General features: G+C 45.8%; 1 protein-coding gene across 2 annotated transcripts in view; it reads right to left on the bottom strand.

Moving 5' to 3' along the window:
- Positions 1-1,664: 1,664 nt before the first annotated feature.
- The window catches only part of Lcmt1 (leucine carboxyl methyltransferase 1), a 56,089-nt gene continuing 44,286 nt past the window's right edge, over positions 1,665-13,467 (bottom strand). For both annotated transcript variants that reach the window (XM_031388202.1, XM_031388201.1), the window contains exons 11-14: positions 10,302-10,403; positions 9,160-9,251; positions 3,810-3,907; positions 1,665-1,886 (exon numbers count right to left, since the gene is read on the bottom strand). In XM_031388202.1, the coding sequence (XP_031244062.1) occupies positions 1,864-1,886; positions 3,810-3,907; positions 9,160-9,251; positions 10,302-10,403 (315 nt within the window). In that variant the 3' untranslated portion in view covers positions 1,665-1,863. The remainder of the gene's footprint in view (positions 1,887-3,809; positions 3,908-9,159; positions 9,252-10,301; positions 10,404-13,467) is intronic.

The raw sequence follows: 13,467 nt of genomic DNA, 5'->3' as shown, positions 1-13,467 counted from the left end.
GAAGTTTAGAACCAACTACCAAAGTCTGATCTCTGACTTCCACACCTACTCTTACAGAACCCCAATTTTTTTTTTAATAAAAAAGTCTTTCATGGTGGCATATAACTTTAAGCCCAGTATGTAGGAGGCGGAGGCAAGCAGATCTCTCGAAGTTCAAGGCCTGCCTGGTCTACATAGAAAGTTCCAGGCCACCTAGGGTTATATAGTAAGAACTTGTCTCAAAGAAATGAGTACTTACAACACTAAAAATGTAAAAGGCCACAAAATGCGAACACTACCACAATGCCCACATTTGCCAGTGTTGATGTGCCCTTGTTTGTATCCCATTCCTTTATACTATTACATCACAGACTTGATTCACCACTATGGCTTCAGGATCCCACACTGAGCAGAAAGTAATAGTCAAGAAAATAAGACACACCTTATCACAATTGCAAACCTGACACTTCCTGAGAGTGAAAGTGGCCAGAAAGGAAAAATTTTCTCGTTTGGAGATTCACTTTCTGTTCAGGCTGTCTCAGCAAACCTATCCCCACCAACAGGCACACTGCAAGAAGAGCACACCCCAGTCTCCATGGAACACTGCCCCAAGGTTCCCACAGTGCAGCAGGGGCCTATAACCTCAGCTAAGGGCTGTGCCAGAGCTTCCCCTTGGCCATCCCCGTTCATGTAGCTCCAGTGTTAGGCCTCTTTCTGTGTTGGAGAGCCCTAATCTGCAGCATGACTATATTAATCTCATTACTGCTGCTCTGGCTTGTCACAACCCCAGCGACTGAAAACAGCACACATTTATCTGCTTATGGTTCTGGAGGTCAGAAAGAGGAAATGAGTAACTTTAGGCCAAAGGTCAAGTTTTCTGTGGGGTGGTGTGGGTGGGTGGGGAGGGTCTTTCCTGGGACTCCTGGCCTTTTTAAAGATTTAATTTTTACTCGTTTTAGTGATTCATGTATGTGCACACCCATTTGTGGGTGTGTGCATGTGAGTGCAAATACCCATGGAGAACAAGGGCTTTAGAGCCCCCTGGAGCTGGAGTGACAGGTAGTCAGGAGCCACCCGATTCCGGTTTGGGGAACTGGATCTGGATCCTCTGCAAGAACAGTAAATGCTTTTAACCTTTCCAGCCCCTGGTCTTTTTAGCTTCTAGAAGTTGCTTTTATTACCTATTCTTTGGCCTTCCACATCTTTGAAATCCATCTCTCCACAATCTCTGCTCTGACGCTGCCCCTTGTCTGCTTATGTAGATTACACCAAAGTCCCAGATGACCCCTGACAAATTTGAGACCCTGATCTTAATCTCACTGACAAGATGCCTATTGACTATAAGTGACTTGTGTCTGGGATTCCAGGAGATGGGGTCCTTTAGGGAAGGCATTATCCATCCTGCTAACGCAACTAAAAAGAGGCAAGTAAGCAGGCCAGCCTGGCAAAGGTGGCAGCAACAGCACAGAGGAACTCCAATATCTGTAGCAGGTCAAGGGTTAAGGGTCACAGCCCATGAGGTGTTGCAATAAAGAGCACAGGGAGGAGTAAATTCCCAAATGGATTCTGACTCACAGGGTAAATCAAGGTCCAAGCTAAGACTCAGGATCCTGGGTTTTAGCTGCCATGGATTTGAACCCTGGCCCACCCCAGAGATCAAAGAATGTCATTGGACAGCAGCAGAGTCTGACACAAATGGCAAGTGAGATTTATTTAAACAATGATACTGACAGGAACAGGATCTGGTGTGACCACCTTTGTAACCAAGGGTTCTGGATGTGCCACAGGACCAACAATGGCGATGGGCTACTCATCCCTCAGGAGGCCCAGGCACTCCCTTAGTTAGAGCCTTCACCTTCCACCTCAGCACGAACCTTCAGCAGATCAATAGGTTATCTCCTTCAAACCTAAGGGAGAAATACAGATGCTGTCAGAGGCTGTGGTGGAGTAAAGCAACCAGGGGGCATGCACACTCGCCCTGGGCACCAGAATGACTTACTGCTGGACCTCACTCTCTTCCTGTGTGAAACAGAATCTCAGAAGGAAGTGAGAGGTCAGGCCAGCTTTTGTTTATGGGTGGTTTAAAACAGATTTAGAAAGCATTTCATAACACTTTATGAGCTCTCTGCAGTAAATGTCCAAAATTTACTAACTGCTGAACTTTGAGCAAACACAAAGATGGTTCTTCACCTTGTGCTGACACACCAAAGACACCTGGCCTTAGAATGTTTACTAGCCCAAGCTGGGTGTGGTGAACACACCTGCCAACCCAGCACTTGGGAAGCTGAAGCACAAGATCCAGTGTGAGACCAACCTGTGCTTTAGAGTGAGACCACCCTGATCCCAAAGCATACCAAAACCAAACAGCAACAGCGGCAGCAGCAACAACAAAAAGCAGTTCGACTTACTGTGTGAGTTAACAACAGTTCACTTAAACCCACTAGACACTATCTTTCCAAACTCTTGGCCAGGTTAAGTACATTCTGACCTAGTCTTATGATGGAATTTAATACAGTCATTACAGTTAAGGCTCGTGTCATACGATTACACTGAAAAAACAATGCAGGGGTTCAGCAGCACAGGGGCAGGGAGCAGGCTGGGAGTGTCCCACCCTCCTCATGGCTTCTCTGCTTTTACATCATCAAGTCAGTCAAGTGAGGCACATCTGTAATTCTGGGGGGAATGCCAAGTTCAAGGCAATGTTGCACTTACATGTCTCAAAACAATCAAAGAAAAACGGCAATTACTGTTTATAAGTATAAGTAGATAAGAAAACCCCAGTGTCTAGAGAATAGGAGAGGATCGCCACTGGAGGCTGCCTGAGGCCAGACCTTGGGGCCTGCTGTGCTCTGCTCTTCCTAAGCTTCCCGAGTTCCAAATACAACTTCCTGTATAATTAGGAGAGGTTCTGATATAAAACACAGCAATAAAGGGCTTTCCATCCAAACCACATTGGAGGGACTCTGGGTGGAAGTGTGGGGCCCAAGAAGGCTGCACGGCCACTGCCTGCCTGTCAGGGGTCCCTCAGGTCACATCAGTGGGAGGCACCAAGGACCTGGAATCTGATGTGGTCTCACTGGACTATTCTGCTCAAGAAAAAATCAGTCACCAGGAAGCAAAAACAACAGAGGCAAGAGTCAGCAGAAGCTGGATCCAAACCTGGAAGAGCCAGGTGCCAAGGTGCCTGTCTAACCTCATGGTCTTGCCTGCCTCTGTCAGGAAACTACATCTTAACCCTAGACAAGGAGAGAGAAACTGCCCTGGAAGCTGCGCAGGTCCATTTACTTGTTTGTTTGTTTTTGTGTGCACTGGTGTTTTGCCTGCATGTGTGTCTATGTGAGGACAACAGATTCTCTGGAACTGAAGCTACAGTTCCCATTTAGGGGCTGGGAATTGAACCTAGATCCACTGGAAGAGCAGGCAGTGCTCTTAACCACTGAGCCATCCCTCCAGCCCTGGAGTGGATCTTTGGACATCAAATGATCCACATGTTAATATCTAGTAAACCTGGCTATGAGCTCATGAAGGGTAAACGCTGGTTATTTATATTAAAATTATTACTTTAACCCTTCAAGGTTTTCAACTTTCCCAACTGCAGAAATCCCAAGGGCTGACTGGTTATTTGGGGGCTTGTAGTTTAAAGAATTCACCTACTTCTGTGCTATTAAAACCCGGAGGAGGACACCATGACTTTTCTGGACACGCTGTGCGTATGTATGCATAGACGTCTCTCTAGTTCTCTGAACCTGACCCTCCAGGTGTGCCTTTCCTTCTTGGAGAAGAAGGCTATCCTGCCTCCAGGCCCAAGTGAGAGAAACCCAATCTCTTACCCAGCTCCTGGCCGCCTCGGGTGGCCCAGCACAGGCAGTAATGCCGCATGAGCTGCTCCAGAAGCTCCATCTCATCAAGGAACTCGAGGGATTCTATTCTGTGCAGGAATCAAAACAGGAGATGTAGATCACAGAGTTAGAAAGGAAGTTGTTGATCCACAGTCCTCACACGTTCATGAGACTACATGGAAAGAAGCTGGATACAAAACAGTGTGCATGCTGTGGCTAAGACAAAGGGAGGGGTGACATGGCTCAGCAGTTAAGAGCACTGGCTGCTCTTCTAGAGGATCCAGGTTCAGTTTTCAGTACCCACTCAATGGAGACTCACAACTGTCCTTAACTCTAGTTCCAGGAAATCTGGTGCCCTCTTCTGGCCTCCAGGGACAGACACCAGGCACACATTGCATGTGTACATATATATGAGCAAAACACTCATACACGTGAAATTAAAATAAATATATTTCCAAAAAGAGAAAGAAGGCTAGAATTTTAGTGCAGGGGAACAGCACACACTTAGAATGTGCAAGGTTCTGAAGAAAGGAGGAGAAGGAGGGTAAGGAAGAGGTGGGGGGAGGGGAGCAAGGAAGGGTAAGAGGAGAAAGGACGAGGAGGAGAAAGGAAGAGTTACTTATATCCAAAGTCAAGACAAACAAACCAGAAAGATATGCTACTGGCAAAGGACTAATTTCCTTGCCCTATAAAGAGCTAAAACTTCAGTATGCAAAACTATTACAATAATTTAAAAGATGAGAAAAAAAGAAAAGAAAAACAAGAGGTTTTCAAATTCATTTATGAGAAAACAAATATAAAGACATGAGATAGTTGTCTTAGGGATACACTGCTGTGATGAAACACTATGACTAAAGCAAGGTGAGGAGGAAAACATTTATTCAGCTAACATTTCCATGGTCATCATCATAGGAAGTCGGGCAGGAGCCTAGAGGCAGAAGCGGATGCAGGGCCTCAGAGGGTGCTGCTCACTGACCTGCTCCTCATGCCTTGCTCAGCCTGCCTTCTTATCCAGCAACCCACAATGGGCTGTGCCTAACATTCCCCAACCCCCCAACCCCTTTAATCACTAATTAAGAAATACTCTACAGCTGGATCTCATGAAGGCATTTTCTCAGTTCCTTGATCTCAGGTTGACATAAAAGGTAGCCAGCATGGTAGTTTTCAACTCTCAGACAAAGGCTGAAAGCTGGACAGAGAAGAAAAGGCACTTTGTCAACAGCTAGTGAGATGACAAAGCAGGACTGCCTTTCTGGAAGGCACTCTAGCCTCTCTCACATGAAGAACATCCTCTGTCCCTGCGACTAACCCTGTCTCTTAAGAATTTACCCTGTGCCATAGATACATGGGCATTTCTACAGCACTACAGCCCCAACCTAGCAACAAGCAAAAACTGAATTAGAGGACCACCTGATGAACTAAAACACACTCATACATCGGTTCTCTAAGCCAGGCTAGGAACCAGTGCATGTCTACGTGGATTAGCATGGTAGCATGGGATAACTTCCAAGACAAGTCCTGAGCTTTACAGACATGCTGTTAATATGGAATGTGTGCTTAGTATACCACCATTTTGGGGGAAATGCAAACGAAGCTAGAAAAGTAAATTGTCTCAAGAGGTAGGTAGTAAACAAATGGGCCATGGGTGACCAGGTTTTTACTCTGTAACCCTTTGTTAATTTGAAAAATCAGATACACAGTACGACTCTACCAAAAAAGCATTTTAAATGTAGATAAATATCTACAGAAACAAACAAACATGGCAATACTCCTTGTACTCTCTCCATGGGAATATGGTCACACTGTGAGGGAAACGGAGGCAAAGACAAAGCATATCAGAATGACGTAAACAAGGGTCCACACCCCACTGTGTGCAACAGCCTCTGCTAGCAATCTCCGCAGGTCACTTTCCAGTCTGTGTGCACATGCATGTGTCTGTAGCTGTGCGCTCATTCCTACCATGGCCTGTGAGCCTAAGGACTGAATCTGGAGGGAGAATGACTCTCCACAATGTACTGTGGTTGTTTCCCAACTAGTCTACTTAAAGGCATCCCACATGGTTTGAGTAAGAGTAACCTAAAGGCCCAGCTGTTAAGGGCTTTGTTCCCAGGGCAGTGCCGTTGAGAAGTGGTGGAGTCTTTCAGGGACCTAGCAGGAGGAATTTAAGAGACTGGAGGCGTGTCCCCAAACAGAACTGTGACGTTCTAGTCCCTTTTTCGTCCTTCCTTTTGCTGCCAGATCATGAGACATGTAGCTTTTGCTCTAACATGTTCCTGTCAACATGTGACCTCACAACAGGCCAAAAGTCATGGTTCCCACCAGCTGCAGACTGGATGCCTCTAAAAGTCTGAGGAAAATAACTATTTTCACCCTATACAGCATTGTCTCAAATATTTGTTACTAGTGACTGAAAACTATATAGTGTAGACGATTGGTAAGACATGTAAGTTCCGCATGCTTTGCTGCTGCCACAGACCTGACTGCTGGACAGCCTTTGGGGTGCTGGAGGACGGTGGGCAGTGTAGAGAGGCAGGCCAGGGCGAGGCTGCGAGGCTGGTAAACAGCAGACTTTATGGCAATGCTGGGAAGTTTATGATGGAAAGGAGACTGGTCTGGGAACTGGACATGAGACCAGCCTTGTCACACAGTGATAAACAAACTGACTGCATCTTGTCCATGCCAGAGACTCTGTGGAGGCTGAGATGAAACATAACAGGCTGGTTTATCTGGTGCAAAGCGCATGGTCCATAGCAGCAGGATTGTTCACAGTGAGACTCAGTGCCAATGCTCTGGAGTGGAAAGACTGGAAAGAATGCAGCCCAGCCTGGAAAAAGACTGCTCTGCAGGTAGGGCTGGGGCTACTTCCTGCTCTTCTAGTGGTCAGCACTCACTCCAGAGGACACATGAATCCCAGTACCCATGCTGGGCAGCTCACCACTGCCTGCAAAACCAGCTCCAGGGGATCTATGTACCCTTCTGGCCTCACAAACACCCCCGCAAATTAGCATACATAACAGACACATACACATAAATAAAAATGAAAGTTTTTAAATGGGCAAGTTAGTTTTTATTGTCAACTGGACACAACCAAGAGTCACCTGAGAAGAACGAACCTTTGAGGAACTGCTTAGATCAGATGGTCCTGCAGCATGTCTATAGGACACTGTCTCCACTGCTCACTGAAGTAGGAGGACCCAGCCTACTATGAGAAGTATCATCCCTAGGCAGGTGGTCCTGGGCTATATAAGAAAGGGAGCTGAGCATGGACCCATGATAGATTGAGCCAGTAAGCACTATTCCTCTATGGTGTCTGCTTCAGTTCGTGTCTTGAGTTCCTGCCTTGACTTCCTTCAAGAATGGATTACAACCTGGAAGTATAAGCCAAATAGACTCCTTTTCTCTCCAAGTTGCTTTTGGTTTGAGTATTTAATCACAAGAACAGAAAAGTAACTAACACCAAAACCAAACCAAAACACCAACCAACAAAGATATAGCCTGGATAGAGAACAGCCAGGATAACTTGGCCCGCGGTATAGTTATTAGAACCTGAATGAAGAAACAGTGTCGCCCAGGAATCACAGGAAGGATGCTGCAAAGAGTGTCTTAGTCTGCAGGACCACTCAGGTCCTTTCCAGATGGCACAGCCCCAAACAATTCAGATGCAAACACATCTTCTTTTGAAGACTGCGGTCAGCTGCCAGCCATCTCTGGTTCCTGGCCAGGAGAGCACAGTGTGCTGTGCTACAACATTAACACAGTCAACAAGGTAATGGCCAGCTAACCATGGGGTCAATCTCCATACTGTGAAGCAAAATGACCCTTTTCTAAGTTGATTTCAGATGTGTCATGTAACCGATGCTGACTAACAAAACATCCAGGGCATAAAGTTCCAGAAAAGAAAGCACAGAGCCTAATGGAGCTTCCAGAATGGAACAGCTATCACTAACAGGACACAGCCCAATTGTGAGGCTGTTCACTAGCATGTGAGCTCCAAGGACAAGAGTCATCCCATATCCCTTGTGCGGATAAAACCCATGTGACACCCAGAGTCAGGAAGCCTGTTCAGGGTGAACAGACCAAAGCCCATCTCCTGTCTCTGTTAGGGTTACATGTTGCTGTCTGTAAAAGGCCATGGCTGCATGGGACAAAGGAATGCCTGAAAGAAAGTTACCCTCCCTATGGCTGATGTTCACCACCGATTCCCTGATGGCTGTCTAGAATAAAATTTGCCAAAGCAACTGCATTATAAATGCCAGTCCAGGGATGTTCAAAACATTGCCTTGATGTGTATCCAGTGGAAGCCAGCCTCACAAGAATCCAGAAAGCACCAGCCTACAAGAATGCACTCCCAAGGCATTGCTGCCTAGATAACTAATAGACACAAGAAAAAAAGTGCTTTTTAAAATGTCAGTAAGATCTAAGCAAGAGCAAGGTCAAAGGTTCTTGACATTGTAACAGACCCCAAACTGTAGCTGTAGGTTTCCAGAGGAGAGGGGAAGGACAGCACAGAGTAAGAAACCAACAACCGTGTTGGTGCCTACTTAGCACCTAGCTCTGCTAATGGAGACACTAGAACAAATAAAACGCAAGACCATACTAAACATACAGATCTGGCCATTTTACATTTTCTTTAAAATTACCACAATACCAGCTAGTCCTCTGTCCATTGATATGCAAGCCTTATGTACGTGTAGACAGAATGTGAAGACCTCAACATTTTGATACTACAGATATAAATATGATCCATTAAGCTTTAAAGGGGGAGTATGACTTCTGTGACCACTGTGTACAGTATGAACTCACTGGTTTAGAATCCAGAAGTCTATGTATCAGTAAATATGTGTGTAGACACCACTGGAGAATAGGCCCAACTTGTTCATGAGCACTAACTACAGTGTGGCTGCATAAGACTTCATGCCCTCAGCATGAAATGGTTTTAGAACAGTGAATATAATTTTCTTTCATAACAAAGGACGAGTCTGTTTAAAGGTGTCATCAAAGTCCATTTAGGATGCCATTTAAACATAACGTCTCTTAGACGTCATGGCAACATTATCTTCTCTCCAAGACAGGGACTACACAAAGACAGGGACTACACAGTCTCCACAGCAGAGGCGGCTCTGAGAAATTTCGGGGTGTAACTGCTTATTTAGGCTCGAATCATTTGCTTTGACAAAGGTGCTATCTCAGCCAGTGGTTAATGAGTTACTCTTACAAGCTTCTACCAATGTTTATCTTATTTCAGAATTAAGTCTGGTTAAGGTTAGCTTTGTGTTCATGTTAAAGAACAGTCAGCCTTTGACTGGCAATCATCTGCAGCCTGGGCTGGGTAGTCACGTACCTGTTTACCTCTGCCCGAGGTAGCCCACTGTACAGCTCCATCATGTTCACTGCAGACGCTGTCTCCCATCCATTCAACAGCAGCCGTTCCTTCTGGAAGGGGGTAGAGAAACTTGGAGGATTCAAAGTACAGTGTGTAGGCCCGAGGCCCTAGGACACACAGATTTCTCTGAGAGTAATCCTTCTTTTCATCTCCCTTTTCAGGTTTTCATTTTTTGTATGAACATATAATGTTTTCATAGGGAAACCCACCAGAGTGGAGAGACACAAAAAACACACTCTTCCATCATCAACTGTCATTTGTTTGGTTGGCTGAATGACTAGCTGCTTTCAGAGTCTTGCCATGTAGACCAGGCTGGTGGCGTTGATCCTTCTGCCTCAATCTACCAAGTGGTAGGATTACAGGTGTGAGCTACCACCCTCAGCTTAAGTAACATGTCATTTAGTAGTCATGTGACAAAGTTTACCTAAATAGTATAGGCAGGTATCTCCAGCAAATAAATGACCTTTTTTAAAAAAGGAACTACTACAAGATTAATCAGGTACATAGCTATGTTAATCACCTATAAAGTGTAGACCATGGAGAGATGCCAAAGCAAATACACTAACTATAAAACACGCCTTTACACTACCAGGGAAAAGTGAAGCTGATCTGAGAATCCAGTATACGAGGAGCTATGCTGACTTGGGAGGAGTGAGCATGGTAACATGGTCCATACTAGGAGGTTCTTTGACAAGTATTTAGGGTGAAACCATGGGTAGTCCAGTATATGTCTAAAAACACTCTGACACCATCAGCAAATAACACTGTGGGCAAGACCATGAGCTATTACTGGCAAAATACTGATAATCACTGACGTGGCTGAAAAGATATGAGTGTTTACTGTACTGTTCTTTCTACTTGTATGCTTGGGTGAAATTTTGCATAATATTAAGTCAACGGTACAAAAGGTCTGCATAATGAAAACAATGCACTGTAGGAAATGTAAACTTGTGCTGTCATATCACAGGATGGATATGAAGCCGCAGGACTTGAGGCTTCCTACACATGAACCCTCTGTGCCTGATTACAGGTACAACAGGGCTTCTCAGGGTCCACTGCCACCAAGTGTCCTGCTTTGCTGGCTGAGGGAATGCTCTGACCTGTGACTCCAGTGATTTGCAGGTTTCCACTCCTGCCAGGTCACACTGTCGCCTCCGGAGGTTTTCAATCATGATCTGCCCAAACCGGTCGTCCATGTTGACCTGAGAAGGGGAAAAGCTTGTTAGCCACAACCTTAAAGATCTGTCCTAAGTAAGCAGAGCACAATGTCCAGTCAAGGCTGACACTGGTACTGCACACAGGAGCCGCTCAGGAGGGCTGTGGGACACCTGACATGAAACTGAGCTGGGCAGCACACACCCACTTACTTGCCCACCTAGTACACCAATCCCATTGCTGGCAGAGAGGCTCACGTACATGTGCACAGACGCAATGTTACATGGACCTGGAGGAATATGGAAGGAAATACCTATTAAGTCCCATCAATTCTACCACCTTAATAAAATGACATAGCATACACCTCTGAAAGACCGAGACGGGCAGAGCACGACTTTAAGATGCTCTCGTAAGAAGCAGAGCACAGGTCTGAGGAGAGCTCAGCAGGTAAAGTCACTTGTCAAGCCTGACTACCTGAGTTCAATTCTCAAGACCCACATGGTAGAAGACAACCTACAGGCCCCCCCACCCACACACACACTCACCATAGTATATGTGTCCCTACATACATGCACAAACATACAATAAATAAATATAAAGAAGAACTTTTGAAGAAGAAGCAAGGCTTACAGAAATGTGAACAGAATGTTCTCACCTGTCTCTCCTACATTTACAAATGTAAAACACAGCAAGCAGTACTGTGTCCCCTACAGAAGACTGAGATCTAGGGTCAGAGAGAGATTTGCTTGTCTTGTTATAACCAGCCTTATATTCCTGAGACTGTCTCTTGCCTAGATGGGCCTTAAACTGTTTTTCCTGCCTCAGCCTCCAGAGAGCCAGAAGAAACAGTGTTACTGTGGACAGTCATAGCATAAACACCAGTCCTCTGTCAGATACAACTAACTTATGTACATGCACAAATGTGCACAAATGTTGGAAGATGTGATGTCACTGTACGCTGTCACAGTACACACACCAGTCCTTGTTCACACGCAAGAGAACAGAAAGGAATCACTTTACGGATAAGATCTACCCCTGAGCCAGACTGGCAGCAATGCTATCCTCTCTCATGTGCGTCAGGACAGGAGGTGTCTGAGAGCACATTCTTCATTTTATGAATGATGGTTTGAATCCTGCCTCGACAATAGCTGTGACCCTGAGAAGACTGGATGCCGTAACTGTCAGGGACGACTAACACCAGCCTTATGGACTTCTATGGTAAGGAAATAAGCAAACACATGGAAAACTTACATAGTATTGCCCAGCACAGAGTATGTGGAAAGCACAGTGTGCACTGTCACCACGTGACTATAAACATGGCTTTGTCACTGTAAACAATTAACTAGGAAAAACACACAGGCAACTAATCTACACTGTTGATTCAAGTTAAATTTCTACTGACAAAGTGAGAATGGTGGGAGCTGAAGCAGGTGACGGACAGCTAGGGCTGTGCTCTAGAATCTGGCCCAGTCCCAGGCATGCTCCTGAGTGAAAAGCCTTGAGTCTGAACCAACCTGGCATCTCCCAGAGTATGCTAGATAAATGCTTTGGACAGAGTAGAGGCCAGGCCAGTGAGCAAAGCAGCACACACAGGACATGTGGCAGTCATTCTCCATGTGTGTATGCCATAAAAGCAGACAGAGCCCAGGATGCAGTCATACTAAGAGAAGCTGCGGAGCTGGCTGCCATGGCCAACGCTCCTGGACACATGTTTGCAGCTGTAGATGGGAAGGAAGAAAGTCAGCCAACCAAGAACCAACTTTGACTCCAGAACCTGTACCCAGATGGGAGAGGGGAGGGAGGTCGAGAACCCTGGTCTGGCCTGGACCTGTCCACACTTATACTATAATGGCCAAGTCTTCTTGTGCTGATCTTACATACAATGAAACAAAAAGAAAATGATGAAGTGGATGAGGTAGAGCTACACAGTGAGATCCCATTAAAAGGAGAGAATTTCCTTTAAAAGCTAGTTATCATGGTATACATCCAAGATCCCAACCCTCGGAAGCAGAGTGATTATTACCCAGGTATGAGGCTAACCTAGTCTACACAGCAAGACCCCTCAGCTAGCCAGGGTACACAGAGAGATTGTCTCAATAAACTAAGTAAATAATGACAACATGCGTTCTGTGGCATCTCATGGATTTCTACAACAGCAAAGAACTGTGGCAGAGAGGTGGCTCCATGGGGAAGTCTGCTATGCAAGCATGCGTACCTGGGTTCTGTGCTCAGGACCCAAATCAAAAGCCAGTCTGGCCACACGCAACTATAATCGAGTGCTTGCGGGTTGAGGACAGGAGGGTCACTGGGGCTGTGCTGGCCATTCAGTCAACCAAAGAGCTGCAGGCTCCAGGTTCCGTGAGAGAACCATCTCAAGGGAACGAGGCAGAGAACGTCAGAGGGCTCCACATGGTGGGCATGGGTGTATGACCTCCCCATATCCCCAGCAGTACACAACTAGAGCTCAGAAGAATCAGAAGAGCACACACTTACTAAACGAGGGCAGTGGCCCAGAAGTAAACACACACACTAACTCTTGTGTACCTCACACTAGGAGGCAGGGGTATTACTATTTTTAGGCAAGGAAATGGAGGCACAGAGAGTATATGCCACTTGTCCTTATCACACAAGACTGGGACTCAAGCTGGATCCTTTCAAAGCTTCCAATGGGGACTTTTCTGCAGCCGCTGGACCAATGTCAGTGATTAGTGACTGTAGGAATAGAGCATTTTATACTTACAATCCTGTATATCAGACTTCTCTTACAAAATTAGGAGCTCTTGCAACTCTAGGTCAAATGCCCACATGAAACTCCTGGCTGGACCTAAGGAGTGGTCGCTGCAGGCCCCTCGGTTCCCAACCTCGGCATCATTCATAAGTAGCCTCTCCACCCCACTCAGGTCACACCCTCTAAACCACCTGCAGCCCCAGGTCCCTCAGCCCCCATCCTCTACACCATCATACAGTCAAAGTCTTTGCTCACATCTCTGCCTGTCTCTAAGGGTCTTTGGGCTTGCTCTTTCTTCTACTATGGCCAAAATTACTTCAATCCATGTTCTACAAGTCTGCTGATAATATATAATAAAATAAAAATTTGAAAACTTTCCCAAA

Source organism: Mastomys coucha, unplaced genomic scaffold (assembly GCF_008632895.1).
Source record: "Mastomys coucha isolate ucsf_1 unplaced genomic scaffold, UCSF_Mcou_1 pScaffold21, whole genome shotgun sequence".
NCBI lineage: Eukaryota > Metazoa > Chordata > Mammalia > Rodentia > Muridae > Mastomys > Mastomys coucha.
This window is presented reverse-complemented; position numbering and strand designations above follow the sequence as displayed.